Raw genomic sequence first — 24977 nt, forward strand, 5'->3', positions numbered from 1 at the left:
TTCTCAAACGGCCTTGATGATGGATAGCTCAGTGGGACGAGTCGTGCAACGCTGTTATGGATGGCACGGAACATGATACCTGCAAGCGAGTGAAGGGAAGGATGAACACGGATTGAAGGCGATGAACGAGGACTAAACATTTAGTATCTTTCTTCTTACGAGCAGTGTGACCCAGTAAGAATGTACAATGTACTGTACGAGTGAATAACACTGTACAATGTGCTACTGGATAACGTAATGAACTGATAATACTATACAATGTATTTTGTAAAATATCTAACACTGTATAATGAGTTACTGAATAACGTAATGAACTGATAACACTATACATGTACTTTGTACAATATTTACTGAACATAACAATGTACATGGTAATTTGTTACAATGTAATGAACTAATAACTAATGTAATATATACTAATGAAATATATTAATTACGTTATACAACGTACTATGTACTCATGTAGTGAAGTAATAATGCACAACTTACTGTGTACTAATGTAATGAACTGTAATAACACTGCAATGTACTAATGTAATGGACTAAGAACAGTACAAAATACTATTTATATATAAAATGAACGAATAACACTGTACATTGTACTATGTACATATGGAATGAACTGATAACCCTGCACAGTGTACTATGTAATAATGCAATGAGCTACTAAGACTATGCCATGTACAACATAGCACTCTAATGAGCTTATATTATCGTACAGTGTACAACTGTGAGTAAGAAATTAACAATACCATACACTGCACAGAGTAACAATGTGATGAATAACATTGTCCAATATACAATGAAGTAGCGTGATTGACACTGTACAGCGTACGCTACAGCAATATAACGAATAACACTATAATGTATACTATAATAGTGTAATGAATAACCCATCCAACACTGCACTATAATGAATGACTCTGTAAACTGTACACGATAGCAGTAAAATGAATGACCCCCGTACACTGTACTGAATGCCTCTGCACCATATACACTATAACAGTATAATGAATGACCATGTATAATGTATATGATAGCAGTGCAATAAATGGCACTTTACAATGCATGCTATGACAGTATAGTAAACCAATAACACTGCACACCAAAGGAAAGTAATGTACGAACGACACTGTACAACAATTTACCAGTGTGCTAATGACAGTGTAGAATGTACAATGTTGCAGAAAAGAGAAATAATGACACTGTAAATGTACAACACTGCAATGCAATGAACTAAAAAAAAAAACCGAAAATATAAATGAGGATTAAGTAAAAGCTTTAACACTGTACAATCAAGAGTACAAAAGTGTACTGAACAATCAACACTATACAATGTACAATATCATACTGTTTATAAACGAGTAGCACTGTAGAGTGTACAGAAGAGCAGTGACTGATGAGGTGTCTTGAAATTTCGGCTGGTTGGATCATCTCATTAAATGGATTGCCAGGCTTTCAATTGGACGGGAGACGCGTTGAGGTGGCTGTGATTGGTTATTTAGGGTACAGGACTTGAACAACAAAGGCCAGGGTTGGGGTGGGTCATTAAGGCCGTCAACATCATCACGTTATAACCACTGATTGAAGAAAAAAAAAATATCTTGAGGTTTTCAAGACAGTTCAAAGACCACTTTAGTCTTCGAGGTGCTACGTTTTCTATACTCTTCATATTTACGTCTTTTCTGTTTCCTTCGTGACCCCTCCACGTCCGCAACAATGTCTTAAGTTTTCAACTTACCTTTTCTTACAATGGCACCTCCATCCCCTGATAAAACTTATCTTTTATTCAGCTGAGTGTTAGTATCAGTTTTCACACTCCAGGTCACAAAGGTCAGTGCCGCTGACTGCATAAAACAGTTGAATATATCCTTGCTAAGTGTTGGGGTTATCCAAGAGGTCCACGAAGGGCTGAAACCCTTGGAAAATGACAGAGGATCGATCCTAACAACCTGAGTGATACTGGCCGACTTGTGATGATCCTGGAATGGTACTGGGACACTGGAATGGAACACTGGTAATTCTGGAATGGTACTGGAACACTGGTAATTCTGGGATGCTTCTGAAACACTGGTAATTCTGGAATGGTACTGGAGCACTGATACTTCTGAGATTGCTACTGGAACACTGCTAATTCTGGGTTGCAACTGGGGCACTAAAGAGACAGAAGGCTCCCGGGACAGTGAAACGAACCAATACAATCGGCACACTAATATGATGACACTGGGGTGGCTGGGGAACGTTCCTGAGGCACCGGGCTGGTTGGTGGAACGCCAGTAGGGCACTGAAGTGATGATGGAACGCTTCTTGGGCACTGGCATGATGGTAGAACGTTCCTGGGACACTGAAATGATGTTGGGACGCTGGAGTGATGGTGGAACGCTCCTGGAACACGGGCGTGACGGCAGAACGCTCCTGGGGCACCGGAATGATGGCGGGAAGCTGCAGGGGGATGGATACTGGGGTTGTAGACGAACATCTCTGGTTCATCGGAGCGATATGGGACCCACGTCGGAGTGAGGAATGTCACTGATCTTAACGTAGCGTTGGCGACACACTGGAACCAATGAGGAGCGAGCGAGTTCCTGGCATGTCGGAGGGAAAGTGTGGGAGTAGCACAACGGAGTACGACCCCGTCTAAGAACAACCGAATTCGATGAAACAGGACTGATCCAGAGAGGCGGTGATGATGGCCTGGAAGGCGGAGATGGTGGAGGAGATGCCACCGATAATTCCAACAATCATGATCTCCACCAGGTAAATCCTCTCCCACCGTGGCATACTCCTGGAGAGGAAGCAGGAGAGACATATTAGTAGGCTACGCGGTCCATGTTGGAACTTGAATAAGCTACAAGGAAAATATTGGAACATTAATAGGCTACAAAGACCATATTGGAATATCAATACGCTACAAGGACCATATTGGAACATTGATAAGCTACAAGGACCACATTGGAACACTGATAAGCTACAAGGACCATATTGGAAAATTGAGAAACTACAATGACCATTTCGGAACATTAATAAGCTACAAGAGCCATTTTGGAACACTAATAGATACAAGGATCGTATCGGAACATATTAGGATAAAGAATATTAAGCTACAAGGATCGTACTGAAATAAAGGTGACAAGGACCATATGGGAATATCAGTAGGCTGCAAGGAACATAGTGAAACACTGTTGGCTACAAGGACCATGTTGGAACATATTAGGTTAAAAGGATCATATTGAAACACAGTAGACTACAAGGGCCATAATGGAACATGATAGGCTACAAGGACCATATTAGAACACAGTAGGCCACAGGGACTATATTGGAACAGTTTATAATCTAAGCAGCGACTACTGTTCTACGCGACACCAGTCTGTAAGACGCACGAAAAGCGCGACTTTAATTACTTGCCCGCACTCCCAACCTAACCTAACTAAGCTGAGCTTCAACGTTTATGATATGAAATCCTGATTGCTTTATAGGGGGACAACAAACGCCTCGTTAATATAGTCCTCTGTCTTCAAATGTTTGTGGAATGAGGTTAGGCAAACACCGATTTGGGGGGGGGGCAGAACTGAAGGAACCGGGAGGGTAATACTGGCCCTCTGGCCTGAAGAAATAAAGCGATCTATATGGACAGAACTCATTGGGGTTGGTCATGACGCTATCATCTACGGTGTACGCCATGCCTGTCCTTGTCCTGTCCCGAGGATAGGAAGGGAAATGGCTCTCATCAGGGCTAGACGACACACCATTTGAATGTTACTCTAGCCTAGCCTTGGCCTGCTGCCGTCACCCACAACCTGTCGAAACGAGAAAGTTGAACAGCAGCGATGTTACCTCACAGGCCAGCCGGGTTCACTCTTCTGGTCGATGAGCTTCATGTACATGAGTGGCGGGAGGATGAAGGTGCAGAGCGTGATGAGCGACCCACCGATTAGGTTGAGGATCAGCCCGAAATCCGGCACCGCCAGACAGATGATCATCTGCAGCACTACCATAGCCGTTCGCAGCAGGCATCGCTTCCAGCCGAAATCTGTGTGGGGGCGGGATGGTGGAGGGAGTCACTGGGGGTGTGTGTGTGTCTGCTCGCGGACGTGGTGATGCTGGGGCGTCGCCTCTGCCTGAATGCCATGTCTCTATATAGATTATGAACATAGGATGCTATGACTATCCTCCAGTAGGTAACAGCGTCGTACATCATCATGTCTTCTGTTATATAACTGTCCGTCCAACGTGCTAGTGGTAATGTGTGGGGGGTAGTGGCGGTCAGGGTCTGAGGGGATGACAGAAGGGGTAGTGGCGGTCAGGGTCTGAGGGGATGACAGAAGGGGTAGTGGCGGTCAGGGTCTGAGGGGATGATGGAAGGGGTAGTGGCGGTTAGGATCTGTAAGGATGATGGTAGGGATTAGGTGGGGGGGGGGGGTCAGGATCTGTAGGGACGGTGGTGAGGCTAGTGGTGGTCAGGACCTGTAGGGATGATGGTGGGGGTAGTGATGGTCAGGACCTGTGGGAAGTAGTGGTCAGGACCTGTGGGAAGTGGTGGTCAGAACCTGTGGGGTAGTGGTGGTCAGAACCTGTGGGAAGTGGTGGTCAGGACCTGTGGGGTAGTGGTGGTCAGGACCTGTGGGTAGTGGTAGTCAGAATCTGTGGGGTAGTGGTGGTCAGAACCTGTGGGAAGTGGTGGTCAGAACCTGTGGGTAGTGGTGGTTAGAACTTGTGGGGTAGTGGCGGTCAAGACCTGTGGGGTAGTGGTGGTCAAGACCTGTGGGGTAGTGGCGGTCAAGACCTGTGGGGTAGTGGCGGTCAAGACCTGTGGGGTAGTGGCGGTCAAGACCTGTGGGGTAGTGGCGGTCAAGACCTGTGGGGTAGTGGCGGTCAAGACCTGTGGGGTAGTGGTGGTCAAGACCTGTGGGGTAGTGGTGGTCAAGACCTGTGGGGTAGTGGCGGTCAAGACCTGTGGGGTAGTGGCGGTCAAGACCTGTGGGGTAGTGGCGGTACTCACTGTCCGGTATACTGAGGATCTCCTCCACAGACTGGGCCACGGGGTTCAGGCTGATGATGTAGGTGCACATGAGGTTGACGATCTCGAGGGCGATGGCCACGATGACAGGGATGCTGGGGTCCACCGCCTGCAGGATGTTGTTATCCACCTCGTTGCCGTACATGACGTAGCCCGTTATTCCCACCGGCAAGTACATCGCCAGGATTCCTGAAGGAGGGCGTCAAGGCAGCAGTTAACGCTCTCCCTCGACAGAGGGACACCACAAAGTAAACACCAAGGACGTTGCTCTAAAGTACGTATCTCTGAGTCTGCCCTCAAAGCAACCATCGCCAGGGCCTCGTCCATGCCATGAACATCAGCAGCAGCGGGTTAGTGAGGTTTCACTCTGTTTCCGGCAGGTTTCTCTTATATTCACATGGAATCTAAGAAACCTAAATCTATATCACTATCACATACTAGCCACACCAGAACCTCTGATAAGCAGCCTCTGCACATGATCGGCCACACACACAAGAGCTATCGTACACATGACCAGGCATACACAAGACCTACTGTAAGCATGACCAGCCATACACAAGACTTACCGGACACATGACATGCTATTGTCCAAGGGTTATCGTACACATGACCTACCATACAGAAAACCTATTGTAAACATGACCACGCCATTCACAAGACCAATCATCCTATCATACACACGACCTTCCTTGCCACATCCTTCACCGGACAGATTACCATAGTAGAAGGGAGCAGAGGGTGATGGTGAGGAAAACAATCTTGAAATGCTCTGGGATCGTCAGTGGCATGCCACAGGGCTTTGTCCTGGGTCCACTCCTGTCTCTGAGGTATCTACATGACTTCCCCGAGAGGCTAGACTCATCCCTAAACATGTTTGCAGAGGATGCAAAGATCATAAAAGAGAAGTAAGGAAGTGGCAACGATTCGTTCAACTGAAGGAGGGACCTGGACAGATTCTAAAATGTTTTGTAATGAAGGATTATTGAAATTCAGTGCAAGTGTAAGGTAATGAGAAGACACTGAGATAGAAGGTCGTGGTGGGATTGTATGCTAGAGGGATGTAATCTCCAGGAATCTATGTGTGAAAGACACCCAAGTGTCGACACTGTGTCTAAATCTGTCGCCAGAGAAGCATATCAGGAGAACTCTGACAGAGGCGAACATGTCTGCTGGGAAATACCACAATCGCATTCAAGTATTCGGGTAAGGAAATGTCTGGTAAGGTGTCCACAACACAAACCAAAACTGGATGACTCAAGTTCGCCACCTCACCCAATCTCATGAGAGGGTTCATGAAAGAGCAGGTAAGAGGGTCCCTGAAAAGAGAGAGAGAGAGAGAGAGAGAGAGAGAGAGAGAGAGAGAGAGAGAGAGAGAGAGGGGGGGGGATGATTACAGCCTTCAGGTTTCTGCATCACTTGGACGATGTTGACAGTGAGAAGGTGTGCGCGAGATGCAATACCGGAGGAACCAGAGACTTAGACAAGACTAGGGAGGAAGCTGAGAAAGAACACAAAGAACTGTTGTTGTGGTGGATGGCTGGAAGAGATTCAACAAGGAAACTGTGAAGACTTGCTACTTTACAAGGGCATGAAAGGCCACTTGATGGCAGAGAAAGTTCGTGAGATGAGACCACCCCCCCACGAGTGTAGAACTGGTACTAAACAAAGGTTGATGCATGATATGCCTTACATTTGACCTGCCATACAAACGATCTGCTAACACATAACCTGCCGTACAGACGACCTGCTAACACATGACCTGCCATACAAACGATCTGCTAACACATGACCTGCCGTACAGACGACCTACTAACACATGACCTCTTCAACTTCGTATGCCAGAAGCAGGTCACCTCCAACCACACATTCCCTCACACATCTTACATCCACCAACCATAAAACCTCCTACAGTCAGTTCCCTCCCACTTTCATCACCCACCTACCCACCTGCAATCACTTACCTCCCAGTTTCTCCTTTCCTCCCTCCCACCTGCAGCCCTTACCACACTCCCTCCGACTACTGGCCTCCCGACCCTCCACACTCTCCCCTCCCAGCGAGTCACCGTAGGACGAGTCGTACCGAGGAATCCGACGATTACGCTCTTCCAGAACTCGGAGCGATCCTTCATGTCGTTCTGTATGGTGGGGAAGACGGCGGCGCCGCCGAAGGCGAAGAGGATGGCGCCGAAGCCCAGGGAGAAGGAAGTAACGGTGGGGTTCGGGTAGACCGGGTTCTCCGGCAGCGTGTCTCGCTCCACGAAGATGGTTACGATGATGACAACGACGGCCACCAGGGTAGACACGACGGCCAGCACCGACGCCTGCCTAGAAGGGAGACTCGCCATCACACCCGTTACTGTATTGATGGTGGTGAGGACACGATGGTGAGGATACAGTGGTGAGGAGGATACAGTGGTGAGGATACGGTGGTGAGGACACGGTGGTGAGGAGGATACAGTGGTGAGGATACGGTGGTGAGGACACGGTGGTGAGGATATGGTGGTGAGGGTGATGCGGTGGTGATAGTGAGGCGGTGGTACCAGCTTGTGGAGCGATGGGATACGTTGTTGTGATGCGGTGTTTGTGGTGGTGTATGGTGGTCATATGGTGATGATACTAATGTTATTGTATGTGGTGTTTACGTGGTGAGGGTGGTGGCGGTGATATGGTGTGGGTGCATGGTGGTTATCTGGTGGTGGTGATGTGTATGGTGGTTGCATAAGGTGGTGATGGTGCTATTGTGCAAATGGTGGTGATAATAGTCATAATGGTGAAGATCACGATGGCGGGGATGATGATATTATCAGTGTTGTTTTCTGGCGACTGGTGGAGATGATAGTGAAGTGTTGGTTGTAGGATGCTGGTGATGGATGGTGGCGGTGCTTCTGGGTGTAGTGATGATGATGGTAATGATAGTTAGGATAGCTTTTCCCTGAAGGTTACTCAAGGCTCTGTGTTTCTAAAGGACACCGCCAGACGGTGTACAGATAAGCCACGACCCATTAGGAAATGGCTAGAGTATTTGGCATTAAGATTTCAAAGGCCTCTGGTTGGAACCTTACTTGGGGCGGGGCCTTCATAGGCAACATGACTTAACCATACGCATCACACAAACGCACGACCCTGGCCAGCCCTGCTGAGGTTCGGAGGCACATATTCTGAGTATCCCCCATACTGATCTACCCGGCAAGGTAAGATTAGTGACCTTGGGTATCTAGAGCCATTAGATGAGCCAGGATAACGAGCGACTGCGTCGCACTGCATCCACGGTAAGTCCAGGTAGACAGACCCCCTTTCCCTCCCACACTCACCAGAAGTCCTTGGGCGTGCCCAGCCAGGTTATGGGGATCATGCAGACGCCCACGATGATCACCAGCTGGCACTTGGTGATGGTGCAGTCTCCCACCTCCAGACTCGAGATGACGCCCGATATCATCTCGGAGATGAGGATGATGAACACTGTGGTGCTCCCAAAGAGGTTGAGCACCACGGACCACAGCGTCACCTTCCTGGCCATCACGACACCACAGCATTAACTTCCGGAAGAGAGGGACTGAGACTATGTGAGGTGAGTCAAACGTGAAGGGTCAAAATACTTCAGTTGGGTGTGGGGGCTAGGGCGTGAGTGGGGTCAGGGGGGAGGGGGGGGACTGCAACTATGGTGGGTATCAGAAGTGGCCACTGGCGGGGTGGGTGGGAACGTGAGGGGGGGGGGACGAAGTCTTCCTCCAACCTTGTGGAAAAACTTCAGATCAGCGAAGGAAGAAAAGATACAATAAAATGAAGTTTTCATAACATGCTTCACACTAAGTAATGTCAACAAACATCAAAATAATGTTTCACGAATAACTGGGTCACTCCACGACATCGTTACACTGGTCATCATTACAGTCCATTACGCTGTTACACTTCGGGTCATTGTTTACATTCAGGATTCAGGGGCGCTGTTACAGGTCAGGTCACTGTTGTTACAGTCCATTACAGTGTTAAATTACAAGAGACTGTTACACTCTAATACAATGTTAGAGTCCATTATATTATTACAGTCCATTACAGTGATGCACGTCAGAACACTGTTACAATCCATTACACCGCTACAGTTTAAGACAGTGTTAAAGTCCAAGGCACTTTTATGGTCCAGGATATTTGTACAGTCCATTACAGTGTTACAGCACAAGACCTTATTACAGTCGTGTATATACTAAGCTCTTCAGCACGGCGGTTCCATCCTTGAGTACGATGGTACGACCCATGACGGATGACGGTCCAAACTTAGTTCTGAAGGGAATTTGATTCCACAGATTCACCAGGTCATGCCTTCGCAACCAAAGGATTCTAATTCCAAAAGAATTCGTCTTGAGAAAATGCAGAAAATGAATTCTTGACCTCAAAAAACAAAACAAAGATAATGAGCATATATATTCACATTCAGGCAAAAGTTAGAGAAGGTATTACACCATCTTGTTGCTACACACACACACACACACACACACACACGCACACGCACACACACCTCACCTGCCAGTGTTCCCTAGTGACTTGTATGCGATCTCCATGTAAGGCTGTCTGGCTGGCTCCCTGTACTCGGGCCATCGCTCCTCCAGGATGACCCAACACCTGCCCAGGCGGGTACCGGCGAAGGCCACGCTGATGCAGAAGATCAACAGCATCGGAATCCCCAACCAACCTGCCAGGGGCGGCGCCGAAGAGGACATCGTAAACTACCTGTCTTCGAAGTCCGAAATTTTCAAACCTTCGAATTTCTAAAGGCTTTACGCAGAGAGATGGAGTCTTAAAGGTTTAAAGACGTGAAGAAAAACTGTGTTACCTCCAGTTTTTAACAAAACCCAATTGATGTTGACAAACTTGGCGAAGGAAAGGAGGCAACTTTACTGAAAGGTAAATATGATAAAGTTACGACCCTAATAAAACATACAGATGGGACAATGGACGCTAAAGACATGCTTTACTTGCAAGAGAAACTAATAATGACGGACGGGGAACTGAAAGGTATATAAGATGAAAGGAAATTAAGCTTGAAGCGACAAGAAGGATAAGACTGAATGGACGAAGAAAGAAAGTGAACAAAAGATTTCGAGGAAAGCGAGCAAACGTGACCCAGAGATACATCTAGAGACGTCACGAGCACTGCAGCTGAGATAGATAGATAGATAGATAGATAGATGAGAGAGAGAGAGAGAGAGAGAGAGAGAGAGAGAGAGAGAGAGAGAGAGAGAGAGAGAGAGAGAGAGAGAGAGAGAGGAACACAAAGTATGAATTCTTCCGCACGACAGCATGACCCTGCCATACTGGGTAGTCGAAGGGCAGGCCCTCATCCTCAAGGGCCGTACCTTCGTACTCAAGGGTCGTGCCGTCGTGGTGAAGCACGTGTGTGTGTGTGTGTGTGTGTGTGTGTGTGATTACCCACCAGCGTCAGCCAGGGCCCTGGGTAGGGCCAGGAACCCAGCGCCGGCCATCTGGGCCACCAGGAAGAACGACGTCATGGACAGGCTGAGGCCCTTCTTCCTCACTTCACCGCCTCCATCGAGAGCCAGGGAGGACGCGCCCTCACCGACACCATTCCCACTGTCCAGGTGAAACATGAGGAAAAAAAATGATAAAAAAAATAATACCAGGAGAGAGAGAGAGAGAGAGAGAGAGAGAGAGAGAGAGAGAGAGAGAGAGAGAGAGAGAGAGAGAGAGAGAGAGAGCATCACTGTTAACAGACAGCCGACGCTGTCGTTCGAGGAAGGTGGTATCATCAAAGGAGACTTGGCCTCGGTGTGCAGTTGTGGTGTATGGCCTTGACAGACGTCATGACGAGTTATTACTGGGAGTCATTACTTGAGCAATAACCAACCCCCCCCCCCCTCCATCCTGATAACCATTATCTGCATACACTTTTCCCAGATTTCAAAATGGATAACGAAAGATAGCAGCACCCTTGTGCATATTACGGGTATATGAAACAACTTTTCTCTCTTACAGAACGAACAAATAACACAGTACTACTTACATTCTACTCATTAGTTCAGTCAAGATTTAAGAGAGAGAGAGAGAGAGAGAGAGAGAGAGAGAGAGAGAGAGAGAGAGAGAGAGAGAGAGAGAGAGAGAGAGAGAGAGAGAGAGACTAAAATCACTTGAAATGTGGCGTCGTTTCTAAGGGAAGACGAAGACTCAGCTAAGCTAGCCTTGCCACTCACATTATGACTCGCCAACTTATTATAGCAGTTCCATCCGTTTCACTCGCTTCTTTTTCTCTCTGTGAGATAAGATATGGTCATCTTAAAGTTACACTTGAATTGAGAAATAACAAGATCAAAACACTTGAGCTGGCTTGTCACTCTCTTATCTGTTACCTGAGACGAAGCAAAACAAAATAAACTACTTAGGAACCCACCCGATAGCATCCAACGCTACTTTACATATCATGAAAGTATTTGTCTTTTATTTCATACATATTTACTGATAATAGATTCATGATGATCTTATATATATATATATATATATATATATATATATATATATATATATATATATATATATATATATATATATTTTTTTTTTTTTTTTTTTTTTTTCCTTTATTATACTTTGTCGCTGTCTCCCGTCTGTTCTTGACGCTGTTTTGCTATGGCTGGAAACGGCGAACAGCAATATAAATTTCCTGGTTGGTCACACTTGTCTTGCTGGCTCAGCCTCACCCATCCAGCGTCTGTACATGGTCTTGAGATCTCCCTGGATATCATCTTTTAAGATGACTCCATATCAAATACAGTATGGTTATTAGATAATGATGTAAGCATTACACCGATGATACGTGTACTGTATCGCGTTACGTATGAATATACTACAAAGCAACCAGGAATTCTTGTGAATATTGTGGCTTCATACAGGACCCTAACTGTTACAATCTTACATCCAGTAACTTAATCTGATAGGCGTATCATCCCTGATAATCAGAGCCCTACATCCAAATTAGATTACTAGGTCGCCTGGAGTATGGGGGACATTTTCGTAAGTAAAATACGGTCGGGTCTAACCTCGAATCCCCTGACCCACAATGGAGTCAGGAACTTGGCATACAATGCATGACTTAGGTGTCAGCGAAGATCATGTATCATATTGTTGAAGCTGGGCTCCTGCTCCAAATATAATCAGCGGAAAACAATGTTTGGAGAGGTTATTCTTTTTTGCTTCGGACGTTGCGCGCACTCTTGGCCAACAATGGCTTTGTTGAAAATATCAGCTCGGCAACCGTACACACACATCGCTCCGGTTGGGAAAACACCATTTTTTGTTTATAAAGCATAACGCCTGGTTGTTCTGAGTTTATGCTTGGAATATACTCCCTGGTCTCCCAGGGGATAGGAGATGGCTTTTCCCCATAGGAACATGCATTTGCCTGGAAGTGGAAATGTTCCTTACGTAAGCAAGACAAACTCGCCACAGCACTAGACGAATGTGAGGTAGGGTATGCTTGCTTGATGGCTGGTTATCTGGGTTTTAAGCCTCTTCATTGCAACGGTCAATGAAGGTATCGACGTCAAATGATAATCACTATCAGAAAAAAATCCTGAAGATCAAGATTATTCCAAGGCCACAAGTTTACAGCAAATTTGGACTAGTTCTGTAATAGGCTGATTGTTTACTATCCAGTGGCCACTGTACAGTGTCCAGCTGATAGGTTCAATTTACATTTACTCGGAGGAAATGGAGAAAATGAAATGGAGAAGAGCTTAGCACGGGATACTGATAAATATGTAAAGGGACAATTTTGTTTCCCAAATCGAAAAGTTGTTTGATGTGGTACCACTTTATGCACACGTTGCTTCTGAGCAGCGTCCAACTAGATGACCGAAGTTAATGAGGGAACCAGGCTGAGTGTGTATGGAAATGTGTGCAACAAATAATACATCCATACATTAAGAGACTCAAGCGAATTATCTCCCATACATATTTGAAGAACAACAAAATAAAACAAGGAAATACTATGGATATTGAGATCAAGATATAACTCCTCAGGAAAGCGAGCAGTTAGCTAACCGGGTATTCTAAGATAGGTTTCAGTCGATCTATATATATAGGATTTATCCTATCATTAGACCTCTATGCAGCGCTGTACAAACCACGCGTTCATCTGTTTATCATTCCTAAAAAAAAAAAAGGCTGAATATGAATCCGTTTATTCATTACAGTGATAGCGTGTATCGATCCAGAATGATCTTCAACACCGTCCCACAAAAGCGTTAAAAAAAAAAAAAATCACTCGGTTGGTGGTTGTAAACTTGAGATGTTGACGAACCTTGGCAGTCAACACGCCAAACAGCCCAAATAATCAACCAGCCATCAAGAAAAAGAATCGTACACCATCCCTCCCGGCGCACAACTTGTTTATACGATCGAAGTCTTATGTGGCGTGAGCAGTCATAATAATAATCTTGGTCCACACCAATGCTTTTACCCCGTTGTTAGGCGCGCCTCAGCCTTGGCTTTTTTTTTCCTTTCCTTTTTTTTTTTTTCAAGGACTTCACCTGCGTGGAAGCAGGCATCAGTGTAGTTGAATGTGAAACTGATCAGGTACTGAAGATATTGTCAACGTCACAGGAGTCACTAAACAACCAAATGTGCACCGACTGGTTCTCCCCCCTCCGATAACCGTAACAAGCCGGAGACGGCCAATCAGGGACCTAAAACCAGTGATTACTCAACACTTTAGATGACTTTAGTCGTATCTACACCGACGACTTCTAGGAATTGTAAGGTTCTTTTGAGGTTTCCTTCTGCTATGTGGGGGAGTTGCCATGATTCATTATATCATCTTTCCTGTGGTCTTTTTACCAGAAATGTTATCATTGAGGGTTAATTAGGCTGCGACAATCATTATCATGGGATCAATTAAGCTGCGACAATCATACCATGGGATCAATTAGGCTACTCTGAAGATTAACTTAAGCCTCAGCGTCTTAAAGGTGTTATCTTATCGAGAGATGGAGGTAACAGGAGGTCCCACATTTAACACTGAATGTTGGCAAACTTCAGATGTTGGCTCGGCAACCCACAGCTAACCCTGCTGTTCATCCTCCCATTTAGGATTAATCCATAAGCAGGAGGTACCTGGCGTAAAGTAATTGAGGTAAACTATCAATAAGGTTCCTTCACTCTCTCTCTCTCTCTCTCTCTCTCTCTCTCTCTCTCTCTCTCTCTCTCTCTCTCTCTCTCAATACGTTTGTCAAAATATTAGCGAATTTTGAATTCAGACTCGACGCTTAGATCTAGCTGCCGTCATTGCGAAGACAAACTAAATCGTAGTGCTATGCGCACTCCAACCGTCATTCAAAGGTCAAACATTTCGTCTCGTGTGCTGACGGTAGTCACAGGGCTGTGATGTGACCGGATCTTGAGCTGGACGAGCATATGGCACCCCAGGGGAGGTTTGGAACTGCCAGGTGTTCGCAAGTGGTTGACATACATACTAACAAGAGTACCCTAATTACAAAGAACCTGTGTGTAAAGCCTAGGTTAATAGTTTTTGGAGTTATATAAATATTCTAAACTAACGTTTATTGATAACTTTCTTTTTGATACCTGACATTCATAAAGAAAAAAAAAATTCCTTAAGCCTACGTCTATAGATAGCCTCATTTATTTATCTAAAGGCGAGTTTGGCGATAAAGAAAAGTAAAAAGCAACCGTAAAATCAAGAAGCAGACGCCTACCACACTAACCCTGTTGTGATTTTCCTTGTAGTGGTCGATATATCTTCAACCACAAATATAACGACTTTGGTACACGGAGGTGGTGGTATGCTAAGATAACGACTGATACATAATCACCTAACCTAGCCGTAAGGACCTCTCTCGTATAACGGTGCATGCACGGCACACAACGAAATTATTATATTCCAACCCGGGATTAAGGGGGACATGACCTGTTAACGCGACAGCGATCTTAAAATGCCCGTTTCATTAGCAAGGTCAGCACGATGGGTAAGATGAGTGTCTAGGCCGGAGATAAGGCTTCCCTTATCTTATCTCCACCTCGTAGGGGTCACGGTGAACTAGGCAAAAATGCGCCAGGGGCGAGGACGTCGATAGAGGAGACAGCACAGTGTGAAGCATGAGTAATAGTATTTTTTTTTTCTTTCTATCTTTGGGGGCGAATGGGACATAGTTGAACTCTGGAGTGGGTCTTTCTGATCCTCCCTTGGACACGACGGTACGGCCGCTGGGGAAGACGGGTCATCCTTGGGCATGAATCACAGGAACGCGCACTTTCATACAACATACAAACCTCCAACAGCCAGGCTCGAACCGGGGACCTCCCTGCTTACCACCGTGAGACGAAGGGCATTCGATTACTTAGTATTCGATCAGTCATTCGTCGTCCATGTATCTTGTATATGCTGTGCATTTCATCTCCATGATGAGTGGCAAGGCAGGGGGCGGAACGTGCCCCTAGGCGAGGCCGCCTCGGGATAAAGGCATAAAGAACAAGAGAAAAGAAAGTAGAAACCACTCAGGGTTTCATTAGCGTTTCTAGATCCGACTCAAAGGTAGAGAAGGCTACAGAAGGAGGGAAAGATGAAGGGAGGCTGAGGATTCCGCAGCCCAGGATGTTCCAAGAAAGGAGGCATCATAACGGTCACTCCTCGAATGGCCGGTCGCCACACAGAAACTGTCGGAAGCAGCAGCTATACGCGTGCCTCGGGCCCAAACCCTGGTGGAAAGGACACATGCAGAAAGCTCACGAAAGCAGTTGCCAAAACAACACATGCAAAACAGGGAAAGAACAGCAAATTAGCAACGTACACAAAGGAATGGCTGAAGGGAGGTGATGCCTTGAGGGTTAATGAGACGAGGGTCTTCTAATTCCACCCTCACTTGTAAATAGATGTGGGAAGAACCACCCTAGATATGTGAGCAGTGCTCCAGAAAATCGATGATTTACATCAAGTCGGATATTCTCATTTTCGGGGGCCCCCTAAATTACCTGGGGCCAGGCCCCTCCTTCCTCTAATCCATCTTATGTCACTGCCTTTCGAATACCTGCCAGGAAGCACGGCATCCTCACTATTATGTACATATTGGAATTACGATACACGTGTGTGTATAGATAAAACCAGTGAGAATTCTAATCATATTATGAGACTAATTCGTTTGTAAAATTAATGTACGAAAAATCCACGGATTTAAATTTCTCGGCATAATATCCACTGAATAAGAAGAATTATTGACTGTAATGATATATTGCTGCACATTTCGGCGTTGATACGACTATTGAGCGCTAATGAAATGGAACTAAGAACGTCATATTTCACAAAGAAAATAATAATAAGAGTTTAGCCTATGAGCATCACGGTACGACCTTTGGTTTTATGACCTGGCATTTGTCTTGACCCTTAAGGAATAAGGAGAAAGGCTGAAGGATATCACCGTTGCGTCCAGGGTTAATACAGTAAGTCTGTGAGGTCGCCAGAATCATTAAGGTAATGTAATGAGCAGCTCTTTGATAAACACTATGAAATGAGGGATAATCCATGAAAACTTGGATTGTTTTGGTGTCGTGATTGAAACGAGGATATACAGAGGTTGCGGTGTTGACGGGAGAGAGCCATACACTTACTTACCTCACACTTAAGGAGATGGTGGAGATCGCCGTCTTTCTGAGAGACATATTTTCTCCCTTTCTGCAGAGGTCCTCTACAACGACTTAACCATGAACTAAATAAATCATACGAAGACAATGGATGCGAGGTGGGTGTGGGTGTGGAGAGTTGGGGATGTGACGTGTGATCGGGTTGGTAGTGAATGATGGACTAGGCTACCCTTCCGACTGATAGTCCACAGGCATTCATTTCATGAGACGCCTGATAGAGAGCCCGCGTCCACCACCACCACCACCACCACCACACTGCACCTGGGCCGGTGGCCAGGGCAGAATGTTTGCTTTCACATACACGAACACAGCTACAAACTAGCTAATAATACTACGATAGTTTAGGCTAGGTAAGTTTAGGTTAGATTTGAATTATTTTTCAATTAGTCGTTTTGGTGATTTTTTTTTTGGGTATAATTGCGGTTAATCCATTTGGTTAAAATCAAACAGAGTCCATCTTAGGTTTAGCCATATGAGGCTGGGGAGAATAGTTTGTTAAAATGCGGTAAAGTTAATAATAAGGTAAGACATGTTTGCGCTTTTGGGTCTTGTATGGTTCCCAGATGGACAATCCAGTTTCTATAAACAGGCTTCTGATGGCGACTCATTCAATACTTTATTCAGACCGTGGATTGTGACCCATATATTTTTGCAAATTTGTAAATTTCGAAGCCCAGGTCTTGGGAGTTAGGAACTCAGGTATGAAGTATAAGCTAATAATGTTTAACAAAAATAAGATGCGGATATTCTCTTAACTTTAAAATGATGGACGACAAAGAAAACTGTGTAGGGTATACCAAAATATATAACTTATCAAAGCTTTTCTTAGTAAAAAAAAAAAAAATCTAATATCATCTTGACTGATGAAGTTTTACTAAACCCTTCTTAATCTGCCAAATACTTATCACAAAGAGACATCAGAGAGTCAAGTTGGTGCTGCAGGCTACGAAACAGTAAAAGAGGTGCCAAAATGAGGGTATGTAACCATGATACATTTTCGTTCCCATCGGTTCGGAGACAAAGCTTTCAGGAAGAGGGCCGAATAAAGAGGTAGAGGCAGGAACAGACGAAGAATGACCTTATTTGCTTCCATCCACTCTTTAGCTATTACGTACTGAACAATGCACTGAAATCTCCCACCGTAACACCATCACCTCAAACCCATTCTATCCATCTGTGATCCATCCCTCCTCTCCAATCTTTCTCTGACCTTACATCAACCACAGTGTAAACATCATTACATCTAACTAGTCCTTATCTCGTTGGAGTCTTGAGAACCGTGCCAGACTGGGAAACACAGTTGCGGGGTGGGGGGTGGAGAGGGAAGGTCATGACGATACACACCATCATGATTGGTTGAGAGGGTGTGGGAGGGAGGGGGAGGGGGTGGGTGGGAGAAGAACCCATCGGTGTGAACACATCAGATAAATGACCCTGGGGATACCGTCTTGATGATGTCAGATCCTCTGTCGCCTTATTACGTATTAAAAAGAAAGTCGACACGTCACGCATTACTCAAGTTCTCAAATGCCTTACGGAGTGAAGCTACGCAGATGTTTTGAAAGGTCCAGCTCCCATATCCTTTTCTACGCTTGAACACGATTTTACGATCCTTAAGTGCGTCTGTACGACCCATGAGCACAGTTGTACGACCCATGACCACTATGTTACGACGCCTGAGCATGTTGGTGCAACCTATGAGCTCAATGGTACGATCCTTGGGTATGATGGCCTGGCCCTTGACCTGACCCTTTGAAGGGCAGCCCGTGAATGCGTCCTGGTCAGCAACGCTAACCGCAATAACCACAGAGATCCACCTCACATCCGTATATTTCTTACTCCTATCGAAAAAAAAACCCCACACGTCTGATAATATGGATCATGAGTCTGTGATATGTGACACGAGATTTTGATAAGCAAAGTCTTACTAACTGTCCAGAGGGAAATACGTAGATAGATACTTGTTATCGTCTGCATAACTAAGATATCATAGATACCATGGTCTCAGGAGCAGACCCTGGGAGGCAGAGATGATATACTTAATCAAGCAGAGTCGAAACAACCTGGTTAGTTGAGCACTCCTAGTGCCTTGGAAATGATCAAGATAGAATGTGAATCTGAGGAAACCTAAACTAACAATTTTCCATTTTGACCAACGACGGGAACAAGTTAATAGAAACTGGAGCTTTGAGGAAATAATGAAATAATTTAACAACTTGACCACGACGATACCCCACATATATATACACACAGTTACGGGGAAAAGTTAGAAGGTATCTTTTATTCCGGACAGACAGAGACACAGGCCTTCCTGCTGCACGCTCAAGTGCACTAAACCTTCAAGTTTCAAGGCTTCTTGCACGAGAGTGCCCTCCGACGAGGCCCGAGGTTTGGGGTCGAGTCCAGATAGCAAACGGTCATGCATTCTTTGGGTTTTGTATTGAACAGGCGTTTACGGACGAAGCTCTTTACCCGCTTAGCCAAGGGGCGCTTTGGGCAAGGTTAATTCTCGGCTAACAGTTTCTCGGAAGGGGTTGGGAGCGGTTTATTTGCAAGTATTTCCTCCAGCCTGCGAGATATTTCACTGGACGACATGTGATTCTTTTCTTCAAGACTCTGCTTGACCTCAGCGCTGAGATCCCTTATGCATGGGAATTTCCTCAGTGATTTGATTATAAGGAATAATGCCTCGATATCTTCGCGAATGTATCTGTCGAACTCTCTCTCGTCATCCAAATCGGTCTCTTCCAGAGCTTTGGTGAAGTCTATGTTATACATACGGTCGTGTTCGACGTCATAGATGATGTTCTTCTCTTTGATTTTGCCCATGGCCATTCTCCTCTTGTGCATTTCCGACAGCAGATAACAAAACTTCTGAAGGGCGTGTGCGCAGGTGCAGAGATACCCCATCTTCTTAATTCTATCGTAGGGAATACCTTCACAGTACTGGACGGTGTACTGGTCATAGACGGGGTGGTTTAAATTACTACGTCCACTCTCAAAAAGTTGGGGAACTCCTGGTATCCCCTGCAGGGCACACATCATCACCTTCTGATTGACAAAATCCTGACGTTCCTCTTTCCTCCTCAGGGCGTAGATGACGACTTTGTGTCCATCATGTTCTCCCATATAGCAAGGATATGCCATCACGTGTTGGACAATAGGCCCTCCTCTATCCATTCGCGTTGCACATGTTTTATCGAGCCTGTGGTATCGATTGAGGATATCATGATCATAATGGAAGGTCGATTCATCCACACTTGTCAAGGCAGAGTCGAGCTCTGTGCCAGTGCTCTCTGTCTCGCAAGGGTAATTGTGCTCGAAGTCGAAGGCATTGTGCCAACAGTGCTCTTCGCAGTCTTCTGTACCATACATCACCTGCCTTGCACTGGGCATCATCCTTTCCCATATATTATGAGGGTATTGCTCCTTGGACATTATGGCATGACGTACCAGTTTCAGAAGTTGGCGCTGGTGACGCTAGTGCAACCTTTGGCGGGCACGAAAATACCCTTGCCAGATTGGGCTGGGCTTGGCTGTTGGTGGGAGCGCGCGTGATGGCGTGACCCGCACTACTGTAGGCGGTGAGGCGGATGTCCCTCGAGTCGGGTCAGGCGATCCCCTCTGTTACTAGTCCCTTGGTTTCAGTGAGACTTCTAGAAGCGTCCTGAAGATAGGTTCCAACACACAGGGGATGTCGCCAAGCAGACTGAAGAAGGTGAAACAGCTCATCAACATGGCTACGATGACCTGACAATACAGCAACCATAATGGAAGCATGCGAGTGAGGGAAAACGGCGGTTGGTTTGGCAGACGTCCCAATTCGTTCAATTCCCTCACAAGACGCTGCTGTTCATGTATATCATCTATGATCCAGCTCACCAAAGGTGCAATGCAATCCCGGAATCTAAAATCCACGGGGACGTAAAGATAGGCTGGAGGCTTCACAAAGAGGTTCAGAAATGGTATACTATACAATACCCTCTGGTATTTCTGGGCTTCGTAGAGTTGATTCCGGAGGTCTTCGTTGCTACTGAGGTAACAAATATCGACGAAACGCATAGGAAGTAGGAAGAGGATGACCAAAAGTATAGTCTGCCATGAAAGGATATTGTCCATGGGTCGATGAAAAGTCTTCAGAGTCCGAGATGTCTGTGGCCCACAACTGCACGATGTGAAAAATGGTAAATTTAGGAAAGTTGGGAACATTCTCACCGCCGTAGACTAAACCTACTTTTTAAATGGTGGTTTCCAATGTAGTCAAGTAACGGTCAGCAGCAGGGTGGTGGAGTGATACAGTAAAGGCACCGTGATGACAGTGAAACCCCCCCCCCCCCTTCAGTTCATCGAGGGTGTAGTGAAGAAGGGGTTTGGTCTACAACTCAGTAGTGAAGATGATGGTAAGTAACGGTGCGGAAGAGGAACAGAAGGATGATGATGAAGATGATGATGATGAGGAGGAGGGGGAGGTGAAGGAGAAGAGGGAAAGGAAGGGGGAAGATAATCCCATCCAGCGGGGATATCTAGAAACAATGAATGGAAAACAGAAAACTGGAGCAACAAAAACTGAAAACGGGAAGAAAATTAACACGAAGAAAAAAAAATAGATAGAGATAGATAGATAGATAGATAGATAGATAGATAGAGAGAGAGAGAGAGAGAGAGAGAGAGAGAGAGAGAGAGAGAGAGAGAGAGAGAGAGAGAGAGAGAGAGAGAATGGGGTTGAAGCACAGGGACTGTCCCTCTCGACCACAGGTTTTTAACCACCAACTTACGAGACGTGAGGAGAGTGGGACCGTCCGTGCGTTGCTCAAGAATCGACCGACCGACCCTTCGCTTTACCCCCCCAAAAACAGCTGTCGCGAACCCGGAGTCAACAACACAAGAGACCATCCGAGGAGGAGAATGCCCAGTGGCATAAAAGAGGAGACGAACCCCCCCCCCCCCCCCACTCCTCCCCACTAGGGAATCACTTGCGCAACCGAGACTCACAATAGCTGACCACCGGCACAATGCGACACACCTGGTCAGCTGCTCCGCCAATCACAGCACACTTCTCAGTGACATTCTCGCCGTACCTGGACCTTCTTGGCCTCGGCCAATCAGGATACGGATGGCTAACCACATGGGACAGAGGCACTTGTGTAAGGAGGGGCAGGGAGTGGTGGTGGTGGGGGGGATGGTGGAGGGGAAGAGTTTCGCCGGTGTGTGTGTGTGTGTGTGTGTGTGTATGTGTGTGTGTTTGGAGGGGGGGGGGGTGGACGGGAAGAAATGGGGATTGGCCTTGCATAATTCTATATGGGCGCGAGGCATGGGCTACATAGATGGGTTGTGCAGAGGAGGGTGGATATGTTGGAAATGAAATGTGGTGTGAGGTGGTTTGATCGAGTAAGTAATGATAGGGTAAGCGATGTGTGGTAATAGAGTGTGGCTGAGAGAGCAGAAGAGGGTGTGTTGACAAAGATATCTGTCAGAAATGGAGGGAACAAGGAGAACGGAAAGACCAAAGTGATGATAAAGAATGAAGCGATAAAGATTTTGAGCGATCGGGGCCTGAATATGCAAGAAAGGTGAAAGGCATACACGGGATAGAATGAATTGGAACGATGTGGTATACTGGGGTCGACATGCTGACAGTAGACTGAACTAAGGCATGTGAAGCGTTCAAGGTATATATTCTGGGGGGCCTGAATATATGGATAGGGAGCTGTGGTGTAAGTGCATTGCACAACATGACAACTAAAGAATGAATTTGAGCGGATGTACGCTTTCTTCGTTCCTGTCCCTACCTCGCTAACGCGGGGGAACGGCGATCATGTATCAAAAAAGGAAAGAACGTACCAGGTAATTACGTATGAGATGCTCGATGAACAACAACAAAGCGTATCCTCCTAACCAAGCAAGTATACATTCGTTCCTCCTAACCAAGTATACGTCCGTTCCTCCTAACCAAACAAGTATACGTCCGTTCCTCCTAACCAAACAAGTATACGTCCGTTCCTCCTAACCAAACAAGTATACATCCGTTCCTCCTAACCAAACAAGTATACGTTCGTCAATTCTGAAAACAAAATCCTTTGCAAAATATATTTTCAGTACATCAAGGCGGCCACGAAACATGTGAGGGAGTAGGTAGGATGTTTATGGGCTGGGCATTGGACGGTCGACTGGCTCTCCCTTGTGCCTTGTTCCGCTGAGTTGAACGAGGACCTGGACGGCCCTTTGGAGAGGGCACAAAGCCCTTCACCAGCATTTGTAAGGCGTCACCATCGGCAGATGTTCCCACACTACTGTTCGGTCTCCTGCAGTTTCCTGTGTTCTTGCCTTCCAATTGACCTCTCTACACACGCACAGAAACAAAGCAGTAGACATACGAGTTCGAAGCAGTGCACTGGTTAGCACTGCGACCCATGAATCTCACGGGGCACCGCGTTCCAGACCCGGCACCCGGGGTTCACAACCGAATTCCAGCATTATGGAGTTGATCACTTACGAAGTCTGGACGACCCACCGTTTGTGTTCAGTTCACTAAAGGGAAAAGCTTTGTCAACGTATGTTTAAACGAACAGTTCATTTAATTCGTGTGTATCATCACTACCTGAATATGTTAGCAACAAACTGTACGAGTCCCCGCTGTATCAGGCTGTTCCCGTTTTCTTATTCTGACCATTTTCTATGTTCAAGCTAGACAGGAATTCTGGGGAACTACAATAACCCTATTCAGTCTCGCCCTAACACCCTACATTGAACTATTGACGCCCTGTCACCGGGTACTGAACCACTGGGTGAGCAGCTATTGTGGGGAGGACGGGGAAGGATAAAGGAATGGAGAAGAGAACGGGATATAACTTGGCAATAACAGGTCAGACGTAGAACAGGTTCGAGGATAGGAAAGGGGGATAGGGATGGAAAGATGTCGAAATGCGGAGAGAGAGAGAGAGAGAGAGAGAGAGAGAGAGAGAGAGAGAGAGAGAGAGAGAGAGAGAGAGAGAGAGAGAGAGAGAGAGAGAGAGAGAGGCGGTGGAGACTGAGTTTTGCAAACCTCGTCGATGAAGAAAAAAGAGAGCAGATTTGAGTAAATTTTTCTTTCCCTAGTTTTTGCACATAGCTTTCTTTGATGAAGCATCGTGTAAAAGGAATTATGAATTCTTACAAACATCCTTTCATATGCTTTACCGTCTGCAATGGATAGAATGTAGGGCCAAAGCATCATTGAAAACAAATGTACACACGACATACTCAAGAGACAGTAAACAAGCATAACCAATGAGGAACACAAAGGAAAGGCAGAGGATTAGAAACTGAGGAAGATCCCAAAATACAACAATAATGAGAAACATGGACAGTCGAATACCGTTTAAGGAGTGGAGGAACGGAATCGAAATGGAATACTGAATGACATATAAAGAAATGCGAATCGGTATACAAATAAACACTTAATAAAATAACGATACTACTACTACCACTAATAATACAATCCATCATACAGCTATTGGCCATATAACTCAGCACTTACTTTTGGCTTTATGAAAGAAAAATGGAGAGAGAAATATAACAATTATCTAATCTCTCATCTAAAAAAATGGATTTCACAGTAAAACCGATAGACGAAAATTGAAACGGAGACAAAGGAAACACCCTTTAGTATTATTATCAATTACTCTCCTGAATTTGCTTATCAAAAAGAAAAGTTAGCTACTTTTGCCAAAAGTAAAATCTACGAGTCCTCCCTAAAAACTAAACATAATAAAGTTTTCTATAGTGATAAATAATCGTTAAAAATGGGAAGATGAAGAATTCGGCGGATCTCTATAACACAAATCATTACTCACGACAGTATGTGAATAATGAATGACGTAGAGAATGACGACTTCCTGAAGGAGTGGCAATTTGCCACCAATGACGTAGGACACACACACACACACACACACACACTGACCTACATAATGCCCTCCTGACCTACACGTACGTCGAGTAGGACAAAGCCTGAAAAGTATCCTTCCACCTCGCCTTTGAGTTTATGCTCCTCTGTCTCTGTCTCTGTCTCTCTCTCTCTCTCTCTCTCTCTCTCTCTCTCTCTATCTATCTATCTGGAAGTCACAATGGTCTGCTATGACTGCACTAACTTCGAATGACTCTTTCCTTAAAGTACCCAATGCCGATTCTGCTCGCTGCACAATATATATATATATATATATATATATATATATATATATATATATATATATATATATATATATATATATATATATACATGTTGCACTGCATAATAATCATTCACTGTACAATGTTTCTTGTTTGC

The 24977-nt window shown here is 45.5% G+C and overlaps 1 protein-coding gene across 4 annotated transcripts in view; it reads right to left on the minus strand.

The window, feature by feature from the left end:
• Window positions 1–332: 332 nt before the first annotated feature.
• The window catches only part of LOC139756311 (uncharacterized), a 58757-nt gene continuing 34112 nt past the window's right edge, over window positions 333–24977 (minus strand). Inside the window, exons 1-8 of one of the 4 annotated variants that reach the window (XM_071675609.1) lie at window positions 16647–16837; window positions 10446–10603; window positions 9536–9704; window positions 8329–8526; window positions 7098–7342; window positions 5000–5206; window positions 3835–4030; window positions 333–2785 (exon numbers count right to left, since the gene is read on the minus strand). In XM_071675609.1, the coding sequence (XP_071531710.1) occupies window positions 2638–2785; window positions 3835–4030; window positions 5000–5206; window positions 7098–7342; window positions 8329–8526; window positions 9536–9704; window positions 10446–10603; window positions 16647–16693 (1368 nt within the window). In that variant the 5' untranslated portion in view covers window positions 16694–16837 and the 3' untranslated portion in view covers window positions 333–2637. Of the gene's footprint in view, window positions 2786–3834; window positions 4031–4643; window positions 4736–4951; window positions 5207–7097; window positions 7343–8328; window positions 8527–9535; window positions 9705–10445; window positions 10604–16646; window positions 16844–24977 lie in introns of those variants that run through there. The other 3 variants (XM_071675610.1, XM_071675611.1, XM_071675612.1) reach the window with 3 other exon arrangements.

The sequence above is a fragment of the Panulirus ornatus genome, chromosome 21 (assembly GCF_036320965.1).
Source record: "Panulirus ornatus isolate Po-2019 chromosome 21, ASM3632096v1, whole genome shotgun sequence".
NCBI lineage: Eukaryota > Metazoa > Arthropoda > Malacostraca > Decapoda > Palinuridae > Panulirus > Panulirus ornatus.